The 25,921-nt window shown below is 34.4% G+C and overlaps 1 protein-coding gene across 8 annotated transcripts in view; it reads left to right on the plus strand.

The window, feature by feature from the left end:
- Positions 1 to 25,921, plus strand: part of LOC144979729 (outer dense fiber protein 2-like) — a 50,933-nt gene that overhangs the window by 724 nt on the left and 24,288 nt on the right. For 3 of the 8 annotated variants that reach the window (XM_078926689.1, XM_078926685.1, XM_078926690.1), the window contains exons 2-11: positions 1,501 to 1,613; positions 2,448 to 2,600; positions 4,152 to 4,169; positions 9,235 to 9,378; positions 13,236 to 13,423; positions 14,499 to 14,564; positions 21,332 to 21,422; positions 23,707 to 23,952; positions 24,553 to 24,624; positions 25,152 to 25,268. In XM_078926689.1, coding sequence (XP_078782815.1) covers positions 1,501 to 1,613; positions 2,448 to 2,600; positions 4,152 to 4,169; positions 9,235 to 9,378; positions 13,236 to 13,423; positions 14,499 to 14,564; positions 21,332 to 21,422; positions 23,707 to 23,952; positions 24,553 to 24,624; positions 25,152 to 25,268 — 1,208 coding nt within the window. The remainder of the gene's footprint in view (positions 1 to 1,500; positions 1,614 to 2,447; positions 2,601 to 4,151; positions 4,170 to 9,234; positions 9,379 to 13,235; positions 13,424 to 14,498; positions 14,565 to 21,331; positions 21,423 to 23,706; positions 23,953 to 24,552; positions 24,625 to 25,151; positions 25,269 to 25,921) is intronic. The other 5 variants (XM_078926692.1, XM_078926688.1, XM_078926691.1 and 2 more) reach the window with 3 other exon arrangements.

Raw genomic sequence — 25,921 nt, forward strand, 5'->3', positions numbered from 1 at the left:
GTTCTTGTCTTGTTTTTTGTTTTTTGATTAAAAAAAGTCTTTGTAACAATATTACCCTGCCCCTCCCTATCCCACATAAAACTAAACGAATTATTGAAACTTAAGAGAAAATTAAAGAATAAAAAAATGAAAACTGAAAAAACGAAAGAAACACTTTCATAAACAAAAATACGGTTTTATGCTGGGAAGCCAAAATCTTGGTCTCCCTAGCCAAAATGGTCAATTTTGGCTAGGGAGATCAAGATTTTGGTTTTACTAGGCACTTCCTTCTAGGAAATCGACTTATATAAGGTGCATAGTTTAGCTCGTTTATGTCGGATCTGACGGTTGGCAGTGATTGAGCAATACAAAGGACAACTCACTTTTCTATCTCATTTTTCACTTTCCTTTTGGTGATCGTAACCTTGCATTGTGACATAAATTTTAGGGAAGTGTCGGGAGGTGGTTTACAGCTCCTGAAACTGTTGCTTTGTGCGGTTATGTGATCTAATGGTATGACACTCGCTTTCGGATCAGAAGGTCCTGGGTTCGAGCCTCACTCAGCGCATAGTTGAGTCCTTGGAAAAGTCTCTTTACTCACATTCTCTCACCGTATTTAGGTGTAAAATGAGTACCTGGGTGTTAACAGCATTGTCTCTGTTGGAAAAAGTTGTAATATTATCTAACATGTGTCATGTCTCGTTCTATATGTTATGTGTTGCTGTTTGTCAGGGACCCCTTGTAAAGTGCTTTGAGCACGTTTAGTGGATATTGCGCAATATAAAAGCACAAGATTTTTTCTGTTTTTAATTATTTTTTTTGGTGTAATTTGGTCTAGTGTTATGACACTCGCCTTCAGATCGGAAGGTCCTGGGTTTGAGCCCTGCTCTGAGCGTTGCATAGTTGAGTCCTCTCACCATACTTAGGTGTAAAATGATTACCTGGCTGTTAACAGCATTGTCTCTGTCCCCCCAAAAAATGTAATTTTGCGTAACAGGCGTCATGCTTCTTCCTATATGTTGAATGTAGCTGTTGGCTTGGGACCCCTTGTAAAGTGCTTTGAGCATGTTTCATGGATATTGCACTATATGAAAGCTCAAGATTTTTGTTTAATGTTTTTTTTTACTTTGAGAATCTCATGAATGAGCAGTGATGGCTTTGGATTCTTTATAAAGCGCAGACCTCCTTACTACTATGAAACATTCGTAAAATTACGAAATTTCGGCCCCAGTTTCAGAACTTCATGAACATTTCCAAGTCATTGTCTCTCATTGAAAATTAAGTAGAATGCCAGAGTACATACTTTTAAGGATTTTGAAGTTTTATTTACTCATTGTCAGGGTAAATTGTTGGTCTATCAAGTAAACTATAGTAACTACTTTTTCTAACTCCTAAAAATTACTAATTTTAGATTTTTCAAGAAGGCAGGTCTGAAAGTGCTCCAAGCACATGAAATAGATATTCTATACAAAAAGGAAAGATTTATTTTTCTTCTAAGAAATGTATTATTTCTGATTGCAGGGGTCGGCCAGACAATGACCAAGGACAGGGACCTCTTCCGGTCGACTTCTCCAATCCATGTCCATGTGGATGACACTCCTGTTCATGTACATGTCAAAAAAGGGAAGAAAAAGGTGGTGATGATAATAATAACGATAATAACATTAATAAAGTAATAATAATCACAATAATAATAATAATAATGATGATGATGATGATAATAATGATAATAATAATAATAATAATAATAATAATAATAATATAATAATAATAATAATAATAATAATAATAATAATAATAATAATGATGATTTCTGATGATAATAATGATAATAATAATAAATAATAATAATATAATAATAATAATAATAATAATAATAATAATAATAATAATAATAATAATAATAATAATTAATAATAATAATAATAATAATATAATAATAATAATAATAATAATAATAATAATAATATTATAATAATAATATTAATAATAATAATAATAATAATAATAATAATAATAATAATAATAATTAATAATAATAATAATAATAATAATAATAATAATATAATAATAATAATAATAATGATGATGATGATGATGATGATAATAATAATAATATTGGTAGTTATACAATAAAGGAGAAAGCGCACTTGGACATGTCAAAATCGAAGGCGTTTTTTCTTGCAGACTTTTAAATTCTGAACATTTGTATGCAGATACAGTTTTGAACAACTGTAAGAAACACTTCAAATGCTTTTAAGTTTGAAGATTTCGTCATTCATAACTTTGATGTCCATTTTATAAAACACCTTCATCATTTTGACGCAATGTTTGAAAAAGCTTGAAAAGTATAATCAATGTCAAATCAAAATAAAACCAGCAATATTCAATGACGTTAGTAGTCCTCTTATAAATATATATATATTTTAAATTTCATTCTTATTGGAGTCATGTTCAAATTTTCCCAGAATGGTTCAAGCAAGGCATCTGGCAGCCAAAGATTACAAAGGTCAACAGCTTCTTCTCGTGCCAGGGCTAGGAGTGTGAGTCCTAGTAACAAGTCTGGACCATGGGTCCCTGCGCCTGGCAAGGCCACCAAAGGGGGGCGGGTTACCTGGCAGGTATGCTTAAACAAAAAAGCATTTCAATATTAGATATAATTTTTGTTGTTGTTAAAATTATGAAGTTTAACTAATCAGTAATCATAACTTCTACATTCATTGAAAAAAAATCATGATTAATAAATGTCCAGTTTATATAAATATTTTTCGTTGGCTATGGTATTAAATTCCAGATAAGTGTATATTAAGTTAATGTGAGTTAGCTTATCCCCCACAGATCCAACGAATCACAACAAAATTAAAATCGAGCTAGAGTTACATGAACAAATTCTGATGGTGAAAAAGAAAATGTGTAAGAGTCTGAAATGAAGATTTAATCCTTGAATGTTTTCTTTTTTGTAACTTTGTTTCAAATTTATTGAAAACAAAAAGTTTAAATTGTGTAATATTGATCAGTTTTAACTAATTGTCTACCAAGAAGACATATTGGTCAGCTTTCAAACACATGAATATGTAAAATTCAGTTTTATCAAGATTGTATATATATAAATAATCGGCTTTTTATCTATCTGCTGTGATAATGTCATATAATACACATAACTGCGATTCAATGCATTGAAAAGGTATAATTCCGCTAGAGTACTGCTGATCGGGAGGACGCTTTGTTCCAAATTATGCCATGAGCCACTCTTCATTTCTTTCTTGTGCTTCATTATGTGCCATTTCATAATTGAAATAACCTGCTTGGTTTGGTTTTTAAAGATATTAATGAAAAAAATTAAAATAAAAAAAATTCCACCCCTTTCACGTGGCATTGTAAGAGGCTATGGGCAAATTAAAAAAGGAAAGTAGATATAATCCATGAGACAAAATAATGATGCTGATAGAGATCATCCATGTTGTGAAAGGAAACAAATTGCAGGTAAATGATTTTACTCAAGATGCTTTATATATATATATATATATATATATATATATATATATATATATTATATATATTATATATATATATATATATATATATATATATATATATATATATATATATATATATATATATATCACTTGGCATGGAGTGGATAAATAACAGATAATTTTGCCCAAGAAAAAAAAAAAAAAAGAAAACTAAAAAAAGAATCAGCTTGATTTTTATGTTTGCAGGGAGGGAGAGGGGAACTCTTTGAAAGTATGACTTATCACCTTTAAACGGTATAGTGTTAGAGTGATTAAGATATTGAAACGTGAATTTATAATACAAAGGGCGCGGCACATTTGAGGGTTGGTCTTAGTTACCACTACTGGCCTTCGTCACCGTCAATGAATTAAGTTCAAAAACGAAATTTTCATATTTCTGATAATTTCATTTTTGATTAACTTTTTGTCATTTTCCCATAAGGACACAATGCCAGATTGGTCAAAAAATTTTTTATTTCTTTGAATTCAAATTATCTTTTATTTCATGTTCTTGTATCTTCTGATTAGAACATCTAATATCATTTCATATAAACCAAATGACTGATTTGTAAAGCATTGATGATGTGTTTTTATTTTTATCTCATACTTTAAAAATGATTAAAATTATTATCATGCTTCTCCTTCCATGTTATTTAGCCCTGTGGCATACTCAGAGTAAGACTTGACATTTCTTTATGAATTCAAACATCCCAACTTTTCTCTTCTGCAAACAATATTTCAAAATATTTCTAGCCATTTTCTCTTGCTTTTGTTAGCATGTTTCCTTTCCAAGTCTTTTTAGATGTGAGGGTAAAAGGTGCAAATTTTGAACAATCGAAACAAAAATAGAGGATTTTGAAAATTGTATCAAATAGATATGGTTTCCTCCTTTGTTTTTGATTATGGACTGGACACACAAATATACTATATCTAATCATCCCTTTTTTTTGGACAATGTTTCAATGCTTGAAAAGTATGGATCCAAAGCTTAGCCACTGAGAAAGAATTATGTGAGAAGAATAGATGCATATAAAATTAGGTGTAATAATAGAATGCTGGGAATCAGCTGGAAACAGAGAATACCAGATCAGGAAATTCTTGATGTTTGATACGGGAGATTGTCTTAAGCAGACTTGCCACAGGGAACTAGCAAAGTAAAAAAAAAACCCCAACAAAACTTGAGCTTTTCTATAGTACAATGTTCACTAAACATGCTCATATCTCTTTACAAGGGGTCCCTAGCCAATGGCAACACTTAACATGTAGGATGTGACAGGATGCCTGTTAGGCGATATTACAATTTTTCAAACAGAGACAAAACTGTTAATGACCAGGTACACCTGAGTACAGTGAGTAAAGAGCCTTTTCCAAAGACTCAACTGTGCACACTCAGAGCAGGACTCAAACCCAGGACATTTCGATCCGAAGACAAGTGTCATACCACAAGACCACATAGCCGCATATAATCTGTGTGTTTGGGAAAAGTTCTGAATTTCAAGAAAAAAATCATCATCAACCCAAAATTCATCATGGTTTCTAGCCTAATGTGAATCTTCTTTTCAAAATGATTTAGGGTCGAACGTGGCCAATATTGACTCGAATTTAATCTACTAAATTTTCATAATTGGTTGGTCTGCAAAAATGTCCATGCTTAATTTTGATATTGTATGTTTGTTTGTTCAGAAGTATTGGTGTTTGGTCTTTCTTTCAGCTTTTCTTTTCTGTCTTTCATTGGTTGTTATGCTGGTAATTTAATCATTGAAATCTCTGTCTTTCAGTCTGTCTGCTTGAACTTTATACTAGTTTCTATCTCTGTTGACACCTGATTCAAACTGTATTTCTCTAGACATTTACTGTAAGACGCTTCTCTTAAAAATGTGACCCCATCTCAATTCGGTTTAAAGACTGAACTGGATAAAGAAAACCTAGTTTAAAAACAAAAATAATGAAAATTGGAGAATTTTTAGCTCTTTAAAGTCTGAGAAGCAAAACTCATTTCCTAAACTCAGTAGGGAATTCTTTATAGTTACAATTTTATATAATAAATATAACATTCAATTTTGAGTATCGGGTTCACCCTGACATGATACTGTTTTGAGACGCGGGTCTCATATAACTATTTTGGAGACAGCTGGTGTGCATCTGTCACTATTGGAGAAATTAAATAATGTGGTTTTCATTCTGATAGGACTATCCTCATTGCTCAATGGTAAGAGTAAAGATAATTTTACTGTCACGTTCATCACCGTCAAACTTTATTTGTTTTTTGACAATTCACAACTTTGCATGATACATGTTGTAAACATCTTATAGATGATAAATATACACATTTCAAAGCAGAAAGATCAATGAAAGAAAAGTTTTTTTCCTTCCAGAAACGACTTGTTTTGTTGAGTGGCTGTAATTTTTGCATGTAAAACAAAACACTTAATACATCTGCATACAAAGGAAGTAATGGTAATATCTCGCTCTGGTCCGCAATAAAAACAAAAAAAAGAAGAAATTAAATAACCTCCTTTCACGCAACATAATGATTTTGCAAAGTCCCAGGTTTGAGAGTTTTTGCCAAGATGCGGGTCATTTAAATCGATCGATATTTGAAGGACAAGTTTTCTGGCCAAATTTTTATATAGGAGTATTTCCAGAGTATGTTTAAAACTCTAGTCTTGAAAAAAAAGTGTAAGGATGACAGTAGATTTCGAACTCACAGCTTTCCAGTCTGAGACAATTGTTTTTAGACAGTTAAAAAACAAGAAAAGATTGCATTTATATGGTAGGTACTTATCAACACCAGGCTGAAAGAACTAGCAGCATTTAAAATGTCATGTTGAGTGTGTCAAATGATAGAGGTGATTTCGAGAAAATATAATAAAAAATGAAAACAGTTCTGCTTCTGCAACAACAATTAACACGTGTGTTTAGGTCACGTGACTATCCTTGTCAAATAACAGGATTGTGGTTAGTTTCTGTTGGTCACAAGGGTAGAGGAGGAGTTTGGCTTTAATATAAGCTAAAAAATTTGTTTTACTGCCCATGGCCCTTCTACGGTTAGAGTTCAACGTCCTCGAATTGCTGATGGAACAGCTTACATTTAACCTGTCGGAAGAGACATAATGATAATGGTAATAATAATAATAATAATAATAATAATAATAATAATAATAATAATAATAATAATAATAATAATAATAATAATAATAATAATAATAATAATAATAATAATAATAATAATAATAATAATAATAATAATAATAATAATAATAATAATAATATTAATAATAATAATAATAATAATATAATAATAATAATAATAATAATAATAATAATAATAATAATGATAATAATTATAATACTCTTTTATAGCGGTAAATGCCTCTAAACCTCAAAGCACTTTACAATATTACTGGACTAACCATAAACACAATCAATCCCTGCTAAGACCCATATGCCAATCGCTCTAAAAAATATACATGAAATACCAAGATCACTAAAAAGAAAGTTAAATTTGAGTTGTCATTAGAAGTGTTCAAGAAAAAATATGATTCCATTGGTTGAACTATTGAATACAACTCCATGCCCAATTTCTCTAGCTGGTTGTTGCCTATTATTTTGACATGATTTTTTGGACAATGTCTGGCTATGAGTTCACACAGACTATGACCTCATCCATTATTAAAAGTAATTAACAAACATTAATATAACAGCTTTAAAAAAGAGCAAAATACCAAACACGGAACATTTCAGGCTCAAAACCCTTCTTCAGCCAAGAACAAAAACAATGAAAACATAAATACATTACAAAAAAACCAGATCGATGGCAGAGAAATATTCGGGCTGTCCTCTCTGTGTATAAATCTTTGACATTCCAAGATTTTTATACATGAGCTTTTTGAGCTTTTTAAAAAAATATAGCGCAATATCCACTAAATGTGCTCAAAGCGCTTTACAAGGGGTCCCTAGCCCTGGCCAACAGCAACACTTAACACGTAGGATGAGACATGACGCCTGTTAGGTGATATTACAATTATTTATCGGATAGAGACAATGCTGTTAATCGCCCGGTACTAATTTTACACCTGAGTACGGTCAGAGATTGTGAATAAAGAGTCTTTTCCATGGACTAAACTATGCGCTGAGCGAGGCTTGAATCCAGGACCTTCCGATCCGAAAGTGAGTGTCATACCACTAGACCACATAGCCGCACACAGAGAGGATGTGCTGAATATTTCTCTGCTATTCTGGTTTTTTAGTAGTGTATTTATGTTTTCATGGTTTTTTGTTATTGGGTTTTGAGCCCAAAACATTCCGTATTTAGTATTTTATTCTTTTTGGAAGTTGTTTATTACTTTTTACAGTCCACAGCTTCTAGCAGCTTAGTATCACTTTAAACTCATTACTAAATTAATGGCGAAGTGCATAGACGTCTCTCTCACAGCGAAGCAGAGGGTGCTGTATCTGTCATAGCCTTGGGTCAATTCTCACTCACTGTTAAAAGTTTTTATTCCCTCTTATCTTTTAGTACTTCTTTATTCTTTTCATTTCTAGTTATCGTTAATACGATTACCTGCTCCACTCACTTTTTAAAAATAAAGACTTGGATGCATTTACATGACACACATGCATGTTTATTTTTGGAGCTAGGATTTTCTAGACCAGTGGGTAATGGATTGTTTTTTAATTTTTTAATCAACTTATTTGATGAGTTTAGCTGAGGTGTCATTTATATTATCCAATGGCCAATGTTTCACATGCTTTTGTATCTAAACTGCTCCCAAAACTATCCCTTCCTAATCACCTGGGCATAGATTGCTAGTTATGATTTTGCTTTCATTTTTGTTGTTGTTGCTTGGTTGCATAAAAAGTGTTTTCTGTGCTTGGTGAAACTTTTGGTCATAAACATTTCTACAGATTTAAATGCACAAAACTTTTTAAAGGCAAAAATGTGTTTCGCAACATTTTACTTATATTTGATTACTTTAATTTATCAATTTAAACTTCCTGGATTAATTCCAAGCAGTATTAGGAGACAATGATCATGGTATCTTTTTTTTTATAACAAATTTTTTTTTTTAAATTAAATTTTTCACCTCTTAATGTTATGATATTGAAAAGTGTCAGTAGTCCTTCTATGAGCTACAATTGACCTCGAACATTGCCTTGTTGACAGGGCAGTCTTCGATTTCTATCTCTTTAATTTTATTATTTTGAAAAATAAAATGTGTACAAAATTCCGTCATACTTATTTAAATTGAAAATAATTTTCAAATAGTATATGTGAAAGGTCAGTTAAATAATTACAGACAATTGAAAAACATAGTTTGATAAAATACACATCAAATACACTTTTGTAGTTTATGATATCAAAAACAAGTTTCGGTAGTAAAACCCTTTCCAGTTTCCAGCGATATGTAAATGGTGCTGATCGAAGCTCGAAGAAATAAATAACAATGTGAAATTGAATGTAAGCTTCAATTTAATGTACGAAAACATATAGAATGGACGTTTCTCTCATTTGTCTGTAGTTATCCTGTTTTGTTGATAAAGGGTAAAACCAAAACGTCCATTCTATCTGTTTTTGTACATTAAATTGAAGCTTACAGTCAATTTCACATTTTTATTTATTTAGTTTCCAACAAAACAAACAATAAAAATGGAATGCGTCAGAAAACTTTCACACAAATCAGCAAACTCTCTCTCTAAGAATCTTCAATCAATATTTATTTATTTATTTTTTCCCCAGGGCCCCACAAATAAATTGGAGATCAACACCCTCCGAAGTGGAGACCTCTCCACAGATGAGGAGGAGAGGGTTGGAGGAGAGGTGAGGAGGTATGAGGATAAAATCAACAATCTGATGGGAGAGGTTGGAACTCTCAAGAATGAGGTGGGTTTATTTTTATATAATGTAGGTGATATCCACTGTCTCCATAAAGTATTATTATGTCAGATCGTCTCAATAGGGTATTATTATGTCAGAGGTGAATCATATACTGACAATGGCTTTTTTTTTAATGATGTCAATACTAAGCTGCAAGAAGCTGATGACTGTAACAAGTAATGTACAAATATTAATATCCAGTCGCTGATTTATCACGTCCACCCTGGAAATTGCCGATGGAACGCGCAGTCGTTCTTGTCCCAGGCCTCGACCGATCCGGTGTCATCATTATGTTCTGTTTAATATAAATATAACAGTGTCAAAAAAGACCAAAATGCAAAACATGGAATGTTTCAAGCTCAAACACACCCAAGGCCTTCTGATTACTGGAAATCAATTGGACAGAAAAAACAATTATTTGTTTGCTGGAATATTTAAGATCAAATCTTGAATAGGATGGGAAATGGGATAGGAGTGGATGATGTGGTCAAGTGGACATAACATTTGCACTAACTCAGGTTTGAGTCTTGCTGTCGGCATTTCATTTTTTCCATAAGCAAGAACTTAGCCTTTCTTGTTCACCTTGTGGCATTGCATTGCCACTGATTCTCAGGTTATCTTGATTTTTTCCCAATAGAAACAGGAAAAACAAACAAATTGGAGCTTCTATAATGCACAATATCCACTAAACATGCCCAAAGTGCTTTACAATAGTGCCGCGCTGAAGACCGGTCTGGACCGCGGTCCGACGGTCTTTTAGCTGTGAACCGAAGACCGGTCCCATAGGGGAAGACCGGCGGCGGTCCTCACTTCTTATCACCTTTCAACTAGTGCGGGGCGGTCCTTGCAAGGACCACGGTCCTACGGTCTCGCGCCATAGCCTACTACTTCCCCAGCGATTCGTTGCTTCGGTTGCCTATCTTCCACCAATCACCACCCATCCCACTTAATTAATCGCACCCACCCCCCTTTGCCATACACTAAACGACACAGACGACCATACAGGCAGACGACCACCAACCTCCACTCCGCAAACCGCCCTTTCGTGTGTGAGATGGGGGGAACAGGAGGCGCACGCCTTGGACGATTCCATTATACGGGGTAAATTTCAAAATTTACTACACCATAATGATCGCAATGACAATGATCTATGGTGAAGGCATGACCCCTCTTCTCTAATGGGTTATTGTTTGAAATGTATGTGACTACAAAAGATGTCTGTGTTTGTGTGTGTGTGTGTGTGTGTGTGTGTGTGTGTGTGTGTGTCGAACCTAGCAAGTAGCAAATCCGATTTTTTGAGGTAGGAGTTGCGTGTGTGTATCAACGCCACGAACAACTCGATCAACGCCTTGGGCGATGCCATTATCTCCGTTAATGGGGATAAATTTCAAATTTTATTAAATTATCGAAGTAACAATGAAGTACGGTGAGCAAATAAAGAAGGCATCACCCCTCTTCTCTAATTAGGTTACAATTTGAAATGAGTGTGACTACTCCGTGTGTTTTACTCCTGTAGACCACGGTTTTCATCGTGTAGCGGTCTTTAACGGTTCAAGAATGAACGATCCCACGGTCTCAAAGGTCAAACCGGTTCGAATTTCCAACAGTCTCTCAGGAATGTTCAATGTCGAAAAGGACTGGTCCTAGGACCGGTCCTTGCGGTCTTCATTTCCCAAGGACCGTAGGACCGTGGTCCTTAAGCTTGCCAAGGACCGCCCCGCACTACTTTACAAGGGGTCCCTGGCCAACAGTAACACTTAACATGTAGGTAGAGACTTGACACCTGTTAGGCGATTCTACAATGTTTTTTTTTTCTGAAAAAGAGAACGCTGTAAACGGCCAGGTACTCATTTTACACCTGATTTTGGTGGGAGAATGTGAGTAAAGAGCATTTACCAAGGACTCAACTATGTGCTGCTCAGAGCAGGACTCGAACCCAGGGCCTTCCAATCCTAAGGCAAGTGTCATAACACAAGACCACATCGCCGTACTAAAGAAAAGTTTCCTTGAGGATGAATAAGGGAGTTTTTTGTTTTACTACTTTTATTTTTATTTTATTTCTTCATAAATTTTATTTTCGTTTTAATGTGTTTTTATTATTTAATTTTATTTAATTTAATGTTAATTTTTAAAACCAGGTAATTGCCGTCATCTGTCCTCTGGACAAACTCGTATTTAAAAATTTGGCCAAAATCTCGTCCTTCCAATATCGAACGATTTAAATGACCCTCCCAGGTTTGAGAGGTTTTGCCAACCTGAGGGCCAATTGATATATGAAGGATGATTTTTCTGACCAAATTTTAAAATATGAGTTTTCCAGGTATGGCTGTTACTGGTTAAATATGTAATTCTTAGATTATTTAAAATGGAAATTGATAACGTGATCACCATTAATCTACCAGAATTCAGACATAGAAAGAAATCTGTGCCCCATCCATATTATGTTGAAAAAAGTGAAAAAAGTAAGAGGAGCTAAAATTTGAAGAAAAAAAAGTTTGTTTTGTTAAATTTGAAACTTAATGTTTTGTGATGATTTTATTCAGTTTATTTTATTTTTCATTAACAATTTCCACAGAAATATTGATTTTAATCCCATTTTCCTGAATAATATAACAGCTGTTTCATTGTTATTCCAAATTTCTCCTTTTGAAAAGTTCACTGTTACTCATTCGTTATTCTGATGTTATCATGTTTTTAAAATAATTTAATTTTTTTTTAAAATATCGTATTATATCAGTAATAGGGATTTAAAATGGACCAAGTGTTCCTTAAATGCCCTTAAAACATAAGTAACAATATATTACACATTGCATACTCTTTGAGATAAAAAATATTAAAAAGGGAGAAACAGATAAAAACATAGAAAAAAATGAAAATAAAACAAAACCAAAAAACAAAACTAAACAAACATCCAATCTTATGAATGACTAATTATGAATGTTCAGTCATGTATATGAATTTTAAAGCAAAAAGTTCTCTATCAAGGGCTTTTATGAGTTCAATAATATCTTAAGCAGCGGGGCTCAGTGGTACGGTCTTTGCTTCATACCCGAAAGGTACTGAGTTCAATCACCCACCGATGCACTGTGTGGCCTTGAGCAAGTCACCTCGCCCTAGCTCACTTTGTGGCGCTGCTCTGCGGCTGACGCCTGGGTTATTCCAGTCTTCCCTTGGAATAGACCCTAAAGACAAATTTCCCCCTTGGGGATGAATAAAGGGAATTTTATTTTATTTTATTATTATTATTTTTTTTTATGTTTGAAATTTATAATGCTTACCATAAACCGAATATACATGTATTCATGTTCTGGTTTGCTTAACATTCAACTCCAAGAATATTCAGTTTTTAACGTTAAAACCAAGATTGGTTGAAATCAATGACATATCATGTGTCTAGATGGAGCCTGTTTCTATAGCGTGAAATAGACAATAGCTGACCTTTGGTTAGGACTCTAGTCTATCTCAAAGTACTTTCTATCAGATCAAAAAAGACCCAGCTATTCAATCATTGCTTGGTGGATAGTGTGGTGTGAAAGAAATCTTGACTGCATCGATCTTGGTCTTGTTGCATGTGAAGTGAGTGCTCTACGTATTGATGTATATGCAGACCTGCCTACTATTGCGACAATTCCATAGAACTACGAATTTTTAGCTCCAACCAGAAAACTAAATAAATATAAAGATTTTTAATTCAATAAAACTTCTAGAAGACTAAGTTTCCAGAGTTGTATGTAATGGAGTTTAAAGTATTATTTTCACATATTTAGGACAAGTTTGTGATTTTTAGGTTAATGGGGACCTCGAGGTCTATCTATAAAGCCATGGATTATTTATTTATAAATTGAATTAATTTCCGATTGCAGGTTGTACTACAGAAGGCCTTGAAGGAAATTGAACACAAAGAAGATTTACTGAACACTTCATCACGAATGTTAGAGAAACAAGAAAAGGAACTCGTTAATGTGGAGGAGGAATTAGCCGTGACGGAGACGGAGAATAAAATGCTGAGGCAAAATATGGAGTTGTTGGCTGAAGAAGCAGAAATTACAAAGTAAGTATAGCATTCAAAGTGTGAATTTTTTGTTGTTATCTTTACTCCTTTTATTTTACTCTCTATTTTATTAGCTTGTTTAGACACCTCTAAGTTTGAATTTTCTTCAACTTCTGCAATATAGTTTCTTGCTTTCGAAATATTTAGGAAATGAAGATTGTGAAAGTAAGAAACAATATTGTAGAAGATGAAAAATAAATTATGTTTTGAATGTTTTATTAACAACTCCTTTTATTTTAAAAAAATTGAATTTTTAGCCTAATTGATAAGATTTTGGTTTTAAAAAATTCTTACATTCAAGGAATGAATTAACAAAAATAGATATAGACACAGTTTCAAAAAAGAACAAAATGCCTAAAAACGGAACATTTCGGGTTCAAAAACCTTCTTCAGCCAACAACAGAATACAATGGAAACATAAATAAAATGTATCTGTAGAGGATTGATCCCAGGTACAATTGAGATTCTTTTCCGATCCCTCTGTCCTCCCAGCAGTAAATGGGTAGTTGGGTCTGTTAGATCTGGCAGAATGTACTTTGTGATAGACTAGTATCCTATCCAAAGGGTAGCAGTTCTGAATGACTACTTATCTGTAGTGGGGCGAAGTGACTGGAGAGCATTAGGACCTGGAAGAAGCTAGGTTCGAACCACGCTTTAGGCAGTTTTTTTTCCTTGGGCAAAATCATTAACCCCCAATTTGCTCAAATTTGACAACATAGGTGATTCCTGTTGACAATAGACATATGTTTCTTGGATAATCTATAAACCTCCATGGAATGCCAAGCCAACGGCATCTCGTAATAATACAGAAGGGTGTAATTTTTAAAAAGTCTTTAGTTTGCTTGAAAATACTCTTATATTATCATGCTTGTCCTTTCCATGATTCACTTTTTCCATTGTGATTTACTAGGAAACTAGGACGTGCATGATTTCGGTTTGACGTAATTTTGTTTAACTTTTTAATTTGCTTATTATTTTTATATTATTTTATTTCTGTTAATCTGCATTCATTACAGTGTATAATACATCATATATATCAATTGCTTTTGCTTCCTCTTCTTTTCCAAAACGCTAGAAAAGGCATGAAATATGCCAATGGTGACAATTTGAAAGACAACGAAAAAAATCCTACAAAATGGGTGTAAGACAACTTAGCTCCTTATCTACAAACATTTTAGTCCCTTGACCATTTCCATTCTTTTCATGTTGTATGCTTTAGCTCTTTCTTTTATTTCATTCCTTTCGATACTGGCCTTTAGATATATAAACTGACTTTAAATTTTCAGTTTTTCAATTTTAAAGCACTCAGAGCAATTTATGAAATGTGTAGATTTTAGATTTTAAAAATGAAAATAGAGGAAACAAATATGGAAAAACAAACTAGACTAACAAGGAAACAAAAAGGAATAAAAACAAAGAACAAAACTAACCAAAACAAAAACAAGCAAACGATTTAGGAGTTACTTTATATGTTTGTTTTTTTTGGTGAGAATCATCCAACCAATAAGAGAGCTGTGTAAATTCTGGTCCCAGAACTAGATGTAACAGTATTTGATTCATCAATATGCAAAGAATTATTTAGGCCTATTGATATTTAACTTTGGAATTAAAACTTGAAAGAACTAGGATAAACTTCATGACCCTTATGGCAGGTCTACTTCAAAGAGTTCCAATTTGCCCGAATCTCATAGCTTCTCGGTGGAAATGGTTAAGTTTTCAGTCTGCAGATTTAACTGGATGCAGTTTTTCCTACAATTCCGCATTTTGCAGAATTATTCTATTAAACAACCGCCCATTCCACAATTGTGCATTTACAACAGAACGTTCCAATTTCCAGTCACACAACATTAATAAAACTCTTGTGATAAAGACCCTACTGTTGTATATGCTGTTGTAACATTTTTTATTTTGTGATGGGTCTATTTATCAGATTCTTTGTCTTCTACATCTCTGCCATTTTTAAAAGAACACAGTATGTGCTATTTGGTTAACATTGCACATGCCGTGTTATTTAAAATAACGGCAGATATCTGAGGCCAGTGTGTTGTTCATAAATTTAAAGTTATTACTTTCCTTTTCCAAAACATTTACAATTCTTCAAGAAAATGGATTATTATGTTTTAATTTAAATCTTTCTTTAAAAAAAAATCCTATCCAATGCTTTGGATTGTAAAGACTCATTCTGGGATGGACATAAATTTATTAATAAGCAGGTGTTGGAGTAATTAATAATAACATTCATTTATTTTCCTCGTTCAATGTTTTATTCTGTTTCTTTTTTTTTTTTTTTTTTGGATCTCTCAATGATTTTCCTTTTAATCCTTTGATGTAAGACAGTTGTCTCCCCCTCTATGTTCGACTGGGCTCTTTCTCTCTTTGGGGTCCTTACTGTTTTCGTCTATATACGACGACGTAAATAGTCAGGGAGACTTGTAGGTTGCAGCATTCACTATCTGGTGCCACTCATCCTGATCAGTGACCTTTTCTATCAGTATCAGCCCATATGACATCAAACCTGTCCATTCCTTGATGTTGTCCCGCCACATTTTCTTTTGACTTCCTGTTCTCCCTTGACCTTCCACTTTGCACAAGCTGTCGTATCTGACCAAGTGTCCAAACTATGAACGCTTCCTTCTTTAACCATTTTAACCATTTCAAACAATGGCTCCTGTCTACCCGACACTTTTTAACATCTTCAAGAACATCATTGTAAGTTCCAATTTCCAGGAATGACATACAAAGGATCTCTCTGTAAAACTCTTGTTCTCCAATACGTTGATTCACCTTTCTAGTTCCTTATTTATTGTTCAGGCCTCACAAGCCTCTCTTTCTTTCTGTATTTCTCATTTTTATCCCTCCCTCCCTCTGTCTCTGTCTCTGTCTCTCTCTCTCTCTCTCTCTCTCTCTCTCTCTCTCTCTCTCTCTCTCTCTCTCTCTCTCTCCCCCCCTCTCTCTCTCTCTCTCTCTCTCTCCCTCTCTATTTTTCTTTCCTTTTTTATTATTTCATCCATAAACTTTGTATATACTTGTATATTTTGATGCTTTTATCGTTTTTCTTTCTTTCAAAAAGCAGTTTCTAAATTGATTTAATAAAAAAAAAGAACTTGTTCAGGAAAGTAAAAAGAAATTTTGAAATAAAAAAATGAAGGAAGAAAAAGGATCTCCTTCTCCTCTCCTCAATATAGACATGAAGAAAGTATCACATAATATAATAATCATTTCAATGGACTGTCTTATAACTATATTACCTATACGGTTAGTTCAATGATGTAAATTTAAAGTGCTTTGAGTTTTCGGCATTTAGTGTTATAAAAGGGTACTTTAACAACAACAACAACATCATCATCATCATCATCATCATCATCATCATCATCATTATTATTATTATTATTATTATTATTATTATTATTACTACTACTACTACTACTACTACTACTACTACTACTACTACTACTACTACTACTACTACTACTACTACTACTACTACTACTACTACTACTACTACTAATATTGTATTTTTTTTATTATTACTCCCACTACTATGAATTATTATTATTATTTTATTTTTTTTCACTTAAAATTGATATTTATATTGTAAAGTGCCCAGAGCTTGTGTTTTACACGAGAATGAGCGCTATATAAATGTGTATTATTATTATTATTATTATTATTATTATTACTATCGTTATGATTATCTTTTATCATTTTTGTAAAGCATAAAGTCTATACATTAAAAAGAACAAGATATGAAGTGAGTAGAAAAGTGCCAGAAGACAATAGAGAATAAAAATTTTTTTTCGCGGCGGTGGTGGGGTTTGAACCTGCGACCTTATTGGTACGACAACTCCGCCTGGCAGGTGAGAGCGTGGCTCTACCGTGTGAGCTATCCACGAACACAAAAATATTCGTTTCAAACCCAAAGTCATTTCTAGATCCCTCTTTCACCCACTTCTTGAGATCGCCGATTCGTTCACCACCATCGCGAAGTAATTTTGACCAGCAGTTAAGCTTAATAGCCAATATTCTCATCACAAACATATAACATAGAAACGATTGAGACATTGAGTATGCTCCGGTGTATGGGGTGAATTTTTAATTCAGAAAAGTGAGTGGAGCAGGCACTTATGTTGGTAACAACAAGATATGAAGTGAGTAGAAAAGTGCCAGAAGACAATAGAGAATAAAATTTTTTTTTCCGCGGCGGTGGTGGGGTTTGAACCTGCGACCTGACTTTGGGTTTGAAACGAATATTTTTGTGTTCGTGGATAGCTCACACGGTAGAGCCACGCTCTCACCTGCCAGGCGGAGTTGTCGTACCAATAAGGTCGCAGGTTCAAACCCCACCACCGCCGCGGAAAAAAAAAATTATTCTCTATTGTCTTCTGGCACTTTTCTACTCACTTCATATCTTGTTGTTACCAACATAAGTGCCTGCTCCACTCACTTTTCTGAATTAAAAATTCACCCCATACACCGGAGCATACTCAATGTCTCAATCGTTTCTATGTTATATGTTTGTGATGAGAATATTGGCTATTAAGCTTAACTGCTGGTCAAAATTACTTCGCGATGGTGGTGAACGAATCGGCGATCTCAAGAAGTGGGTGAGAGAGGGATCTAGAAATGACTTTGGGTTTGAAACGAATATTTTTGTGTTCGTGGATAGCTCACACGGTAGAGCCACGCTCTCACCTGCCAGGCGGAGTTCATCATTGCCTTTTTCACCCTGGGTCAGGGTATAGGCCACAGACAAACAGTTTCCATCCTTCTCTATCCTGAGCCAACTTTTTTATCTCATTCCAGGTCTTACCACTTCTCTGTATATCAGCTTCTTTAATTCTTCTCCATGTTCCTCGTGGCCTTCCCCTTGATCTTCTGCCCTGAGGGTTCCAGTCCAATACTTTCTTTGTTATAGTTGAGTCATTCTTTCTAAGCGTGTGTCCAATCCACCTCCATCGTCTTCTTCCTATATCCTCTCCTACTGGTTTCTGCTGTGTTCTTTTCCATACTTCTTCATTTTTTATTCTATCCATCCATTTTATTCTGAGTAGCTTACGCATGCACCTGTTTACAAAAATCTGTACCCTCCTTATACATGCCTGTGATGCGTTCCAAGTTTCACATCCATACAGTAGGACAGACTTCACGTTTGAGTTGAAAAGTCTTAGCTTTAGTTGAAGGGAGATATCTTTAGTTCTCCAAACTCTGTTCAAAGATGTGAATGCAGCCTGTGCCTTTCCTATTCGTGCTTTCACCTCTGCTTCCGTGCCTCCATCCTTGTCAATTATACTTCCGAGATAGCAGAAAGTGTCTATATCTTCGAGTTCCTGATCTTTTACTTTGATCTGCTCCCTTTGACGCGTACCTATCCTCAAGACCTTTGACTTTGCAGGGTGTATTCTTAGACCAATTGATTCCGAGAGGCTGTTTATAATTGTGGTTTTTGTTTGCATCTGGTCCTGGGTGTGGGACAAAAGAGCCAGATCATCTGCAAAATCCAGATCATCCAACTGTGTCCAGGGGGTCCACTGTATCCCATTTCTTCTCCCTTTGGAGGTTTCCTTCATTAGCCAATCAATGGCAAGGATGAACAGGAATGGAGAGAGCAAGCATCCCTGCTTGACACCAGTCTTAATTTCAAAGCTGTCAGTCAGCTGATCTTCATGTACAACCCTGCAACTTGATCCTTCATACATTTCCTTAATGAGGTTTACTATCTTTTCAGGGAGTCCATAATGTGCCAGAATTTTCCACAATGTTGCTCTGTCAATACTGTCGAAAGCCTTCTCGTAATCCAGAAAGTTGACAATAAGAGGAGAGTTCCATTCTATAGACTGTTCCACTATGACTCGCAGAGAGGCAATCTGGTCGGTGGTTGAACGGTTTTTCCGAAAACCTGCCTGTTCGTCCCGCAGTTTAGCATCTGTTGCATTCTTAATTCTCTCTAAAATAATACGGTTGAAAACCTTTCCTGGGATAGAAAGAAGAGTGATGCCTCGATAATTATTACAATTACTGAGGTCCCCTTTCTTTGGAAGCTTGATAAGATGTCCTTCCTTCCAATCCTTTGGGAATATCCCGTCATTCCAGATTCTCTCAAATAGTGGGTGCAGGGCCTCAGCATTTCTTTCCGCATCAACTTTTAGAGCCTCCGGTGGAATCTGGTCTGGTCCAGCAGCTTTCCCCCTTTTCATCTTGTTAATGGCACCCACAATCTCTGCTATCGATGGTGGATCACAGCTAATTGGTAGCTCATTCCTTGCAGGCAAAATTTCTGGCTGGTTGTCTGGTGGTGGTCTGTTCAGAAGGCAGTTGAAATGTTCCCTCCATCGTTCAGATTGAGCCTCTTTTCCAAAAATAGTTTTCCCATCTTTGTCTTTGACTGGTACCTCTGGTTTCCCATATTTTCCAGCAAGTGTCTTGGTAGTTTGATAAAGGATCCTCATGTGTCCTCCAGTCGCTGCTGCTTCTGCTTTCTCTGCAAGTCTGTTCATGAATGCTTCCTTGTCTTTCTTCACAGATCTTTTGACTTCCTTAGCTATGGCTCGATACTGCTCTTGTGCATCCAGTCTTGAAGCCCTTGTTCGGCTTGCATTCACTTGTTCCTTCCTTGTTCTCCTCTTTTCAATAAGGTCCAAGGTGGTTGGACTTATCCATTCTTTATGTTCCGATTTCTTTACCCCCAATACCTCGTGGCAAGTTGTTATGTAAACTTCCTTGATCTTTGCCCAATGTGACTCTACATCTATGTCCTCCTCGAGCTCAGTAAGAGGTTGGAATCTATTACTCAATTGTAGTTTGAATTCCTCATTCTTTTCCCCATCAAGTGCATTCACCTCGAATTTTCTTCTTGTATGTGATCTGGCCCCGTGTTTTCTGAGTCGGAGCTTAAGCTTTGCCAATAGCAGGTGGTGGTCTGATCCAACATCTGCCCCTCTCCGTACTGTCAATAAGGTCGCAGGTTCAAACCCCACCACCGCCGCGAAAAATTTTTTTAATTCTCTATTGTCTTCTGGCACTTTTCTACTCACTTCATATCTTGTTGTTACCAACATAAGTGCCTGCTCCACTCACTTTTCTGAATTAAAAATTCACCCCATACACCGGAGCATACTCAATATCTCAATCGTTTCTATGTTATATGTTTGTGATGAGAATATGGCTATTAAGCTTAACTGCTGGTCAAAATTACTTCGCGATGGTGGTGAACGAATCGGCGATCTCAAGAAGTGGGTGAGAGAGGGATCTAGAAATGACTTTGGGTTTGAAACAAATATTTTTGTGTTCGTGGATAGCTCACACGGTAGAGCCACGCTCTCACCTGCCAGGCGGAGTTGTCGTACCAATAAGGTCGCAGGTTCAAACCCCACCACCGCCGCGGAAAAAATTTTTTTATTCTCTATTGTCTTCTGGCACTTTTCTACTCACTTCATATCTTGTTGTTACCAAATTAAGTGCCTGCTCCACTCACTTTTCTGAATTAAAAATTCACCCCATACACCGGAGCATACTCAATGTCTCAATCGTTTCTATGTTATATGTTTGTGATGAGAATATTGGCTATTAAGCTTAACTGCTGGTCAAAATTACTTCGCGATGGTGGTGAACGAATCGGCGATCTCAAGAAGTGGGTGAGAGAGGGATCTAGAAATGACTTTGGGTTTGAAACGAATATTTTTGTGTTCGTGGATAGCTCACACGGTAGAGCCACGCTCTCACCTGCCAGGCGGAGTTGTCGTACCAATAAGGTCGCAGGTTCAAACCCCACCACCGCCGCGAAAAAAAATAATTTTATTCTCTATTGTCTTCTGGCACTTTTCTACTCACTTCATATCTTGTTGTTACATTAAAAAGAAACACATTTTCCTTTGTCTCTAACATGGGATATTATTCCTCCTTTTTTTCCAGGAGCCAAAAGGACCTTTTGAACTACGAGAGGGAGAAGCTGATGAAGAAATTGATAGAGGCAGAGATGGATGGACAAGCAGCAGCACAGCAGGTGGGGATTTTGGGAAGATTTTATTATTTTTACAAAAGAAAATTGAGATGGCAGCTTTTGTGAAAAGTTATGTCTGCTTATTATTATTATTTTTTTGATTGGAGGTGGGCCAACTGAATTTGGAAGTAATTGAATCTGTAAGTAACCTTTTAATATTTTCTCTCTCCCCTTATCTCTCTCTCTTTCTGTCTTTCTCTGCCTCTTTTTCTCTCACTCTCTCTCTCTCTCTCTTTTCTTTCTCTCTGTATCTCTCTCATTCTCTCCTTCCTTTATCTCTACCTTTCTCTCTCTCTCTCACTCTCTATCCTTCTCTCTCTCTCTCTCTCTCTCTCTCTCTATCTATCTATCTATCTATCTCTCTCTTTCTCTTTTTCTCTCTCTTTTTCTTTCTCCCCCCTTCTCTCTCTTTTATTTTTTTCTCTCTCTTTTTCTCCATCTCATGTGTTTGTGTTTGTATCTTTACAAAACAAGCCACCGTTAAAATATTAATTTTAGAAAAGGAAAGTAGTTAAACAAGATAAATTCACCAATAAAAAATAAATAAGATAAACTGAAGGCAAATATTTTGTCAGTTTTACAAAGCAGACTTTTCTCCCACACAGATATACAATAAAATGCTTTGGATAGCTCAAATGCAAGGGATTGTGGTGACTCATTGTTTGATTGATATTTATTACATTTTCACAACTTGTTTAAACGTTATATTGTATTATTACAGCTTTTGTTATTTGTTAATTGGTGCAAGACCTTTTGCTTTTCTGGCATGGCAGTATTTTGCATGCGGCCACAAAAAATCGCAAAAAATCATTGATTTACATTGCGCCGCAAAATCTGCAATTTTTTAATTTTTTTTTACAAATGTTTGCAAATTTTCGATATTTGGCAAAGAAAAAAATGAAAGGTGAAAAAAAGACAATTTTTTTTTCTTTTAATCCCTCTTAGTGGAAACCTGTGGTTGTGTCAGGATGAAACATTTAGATAATCTCAAAATAAGTACACTGATAGCATGTTCTTGGAATCTACATCTGTTCCCTATTTGAACTCATTCCCCTTTGTCTTCCTTTTTATTGGGTACTTTGATTGTAATTCTAGAACTTTTTACTATCCCATTTTCCTCCTTTTTACTTTCGCTGATATGGCCTTACATTTGTTGCAAACGCTGTGAAACCCTTAAAAACAAACAAATACCTTTCTCTTTCATGAACTAATAATGGGTTTTTAGGAAAATTAATCGCCATGTCAGGCTATGGCCCCTCCGGTGTACCACGCAAGAATGACTCTACCCCTGAGAGACTCTAGAGTATAATTGTGGCCACCAGGTACACTCCAGTGTTTGTCCTGTGGTCGCCAAAAACACTCTCGAGTCTGTCTTGCAGCTGCCAGATCGGCTCTGTCAATGCAAAAACGACTCTAGCTCAAGGGTGGATAACTGTAAACAGAAAAAAAATAATCCCCAGCAGTTATTGTTCTTGATGTGTTGCCTCTTTCTCTCCTATCTTATGAAGTAGTGTCTAAACGTAGTTACGTGTATTCATTGCCCACATAATTATGTGCAATTAAAATTGGCTATATGCACATAATAACTTGTATATAAGATTTTGACTTGCTATTAGTAATTGCGCATTTCGTTTTTAAACTGAACTCGCTATGTACACGTCATGTCTGAAAAGTATTTGCAAAGGCTACTTACGTATTTAATTTTTATTTCTGGAATGAACTTTAAAAAAAGTAGAAATAAATCTTCATATTCTTAAGGTTCTGAGATAGATTTGACGAAAAGGTGAAAATGGAAATAATAATAATGATAATAATAAAAAAAATAATAATAATAGTAATAATAATAATAATAATAATAATAATAATAATAATAATAATAATAATAATAATAATAATAATAATAATAATAATAATGTAATTTGTTTATATAAGGCCTGTCCCATACAATATAGCTCTCGGTGCACAACATACATGGCATGCAATATATATCCTTAAAAAAAAAAATCACTCATCATATTATTTAAACTGAGAATGCGGAATTATTTTTAAAAATTGTAAATTAGGGTTAATATGTTCTATTAGGTGACACTACAAAAATATTGTAATTAAATCTGTAGTGTATTATGAAGATTACTTATCCATTCTTTTACAACTTTAATAATATATTTTAAAGAAAATAAATCAATAAATGCTAAATTTAATCTTTCTACATACCATCTAAATATAACCGTAAGAGATGACTTTAAAATTTTCTTTTAAAAACTGCTTTAAAAATGTCTTATTGCAGGTAAGAGAACTGAAAGATCTAGTGCGAATTCACAAAGACGAGGCCAGATTGTCAAGTTCTGAGCAAGCCCGTCTGGCTAAACAGAGGGAGTTATTTTTAGACACCATGGCTGATTTTGAGACAACTAATCGTACACTCCGACGCCTTTTACGAGACCAGCATCGCATTGAATCTTCAGGGCTTCACCTCAGTGAGCAGCGAGAAGTTCTGATTAGAAAAGTGGCTGATGGAGACCTTGCTAATGAGGTCAGTAACAATATTTATAATGAATAGAATTTATCATGTCTACAGTGTCCTATTTAAAAGGGTAGCAAGCATTTGTTACTGACTGTTCAATATTATAGAAATAGGATGACTCTGGATCACCAGTCTTATGGCTCTGAAGGATAGCTTATGCTGTCTATAATAATCCCAGTAATAATAATAATAATAATAATAATAATAATAATAATAATAATAATAATAATAATAATAATAATAATAATAATAATAATAATAATAATAATGATAATAATAATAATAATAATAATAATAATAATAATATAATAATAATAATGATAATAATAATAATAATAATAATAATGATAATAATAATACTTATGATGATAATAATAATGATAGTAATGATGATGATGATGATGATGATGATGATGATGATGATGATGATGATGATGATGATGATGATGATGATGATGATGATAATGATAATGATAATGATGATGAATATGATGATGATGATGATGATGATGATGATGATGATAATAATGATAATGTTGATATATTCTGGACAGGCACTGTATACATTGTCTTGATTTTTAACAAATTGATATTTTCTATTTTCCACAGAGACTGAGATCTCAGCTACTGGAGTGTGAAGGTCTGATTGCTGATTTAAGAAATCAACTCAGGATTGAAAAGGTATCAGATGTTGATTATATTATTATTATTATTATTATTATTATTATTATAGTCATTCAATAGTAATCACATAAACGCTAGATACAATTTAAAATTTATTCTTGACAAAACCGTACTTAAATTTAACATGGTTTGTGGTACTTGCTTGGTTAGAAGTTGACATAGATGACTGTTGGTGAAAAGTATCACTCTGTGAAGTTAAATGTATGCTTCAGTTTAAATGATGAACCATTTTATATGAAAGTTAATTTATCTTCTACGTGATGACTTAAGCAGTGTATATAAATTTATAAATTGAAGTGGCCACTTTGAACATCAGAGAGACTATTTTACGAGCCATCAGGACCTCCGTCCATCGGTTAAACAAACAGACAACAAAAATTCCCTTTATTCATCCCATAGGGGAAATTTGTCACTAGGTTCTATTCCAAGGGAAAACTGGAATAACCCGGGCATCAGCTGTAGTGCAGCGCCACAAACTTTATTTAATTAATTATAGTAATTAAAGTTTCTTATCTATTTCACAGGATGAGAGACTTGCCTTAAGTAATCTCCAGGGTTCTCTGGAGCACACGAGAGGACATTTACAGAAACAGCTGAGGACAAAAGAGGGAGATTGTAACAGATTGGCTGTCCAGATCAGGGTAAGGTTCTATTTTACATTTTACTTTTTTCATTTACTATGCCTGAATTTTGTACTGAAAACTTAATTTATTTTGTCACTCTGTGTGTATGTCATTTGTTGTTTAAAAAAAACAAACTGAAATTAAACAATGAGAGTTTTAAAAAAATGAATGAATGAAAAAAAAAGAAACATTAAAAATCCCGGAAATCAAAAAAAATGATTGGGCAGTGTGGCTCAGTGGTACAGTCTTTGCTCTGTACCCGTAAGGTACCAAGTTCGAATACCCACTGCACGGTGTGGCCCTGAGCAAGTCACCTCACCCTAGCTCAGTTTGTGGTGCTGCACTGCGGCTAACGCCTGGGTTATTCCAGTCTTCCTTTGGAATAGACCCTAAAGACAAATTTCCCCTATGAGATGAATAAAGGGAATTTTATTATTTTTTATTTAAAATACAAAAACTAAACAAGGATTATTGCCAATTAGGTAAACATTCAAAAGAATATGTTTAAGCTTTTACTTTTTCTATCCATAGTTATCCGTATTTCCACTCAATTTGCTGGAGAAAAATAAAATGTCATTTTTACATAACCTTAAAGATGATGACCCTCTTCTAGTATTTATCTTTGATAAAAGAACACGAAGTTTTAGATAAAATTGTATTATCATATTTGT

The sequence above is a fragment of the Berghia stephanieae genome, chromosome 9 (genome assembly GCF_034508935.2).
Source record: "Berghia stephanieae isolate SIO BIC M18660-M18661 chromosome 9, UCSD_Bste_1.3, whole genome shotgun sequence".
Taxonomy (NCBI): Eukaryota; Metazoa; Mollusca; class Gastropoda; order Nudibranchia; family Aeolidiidae; genus Berghia; species Berghia stephanieae.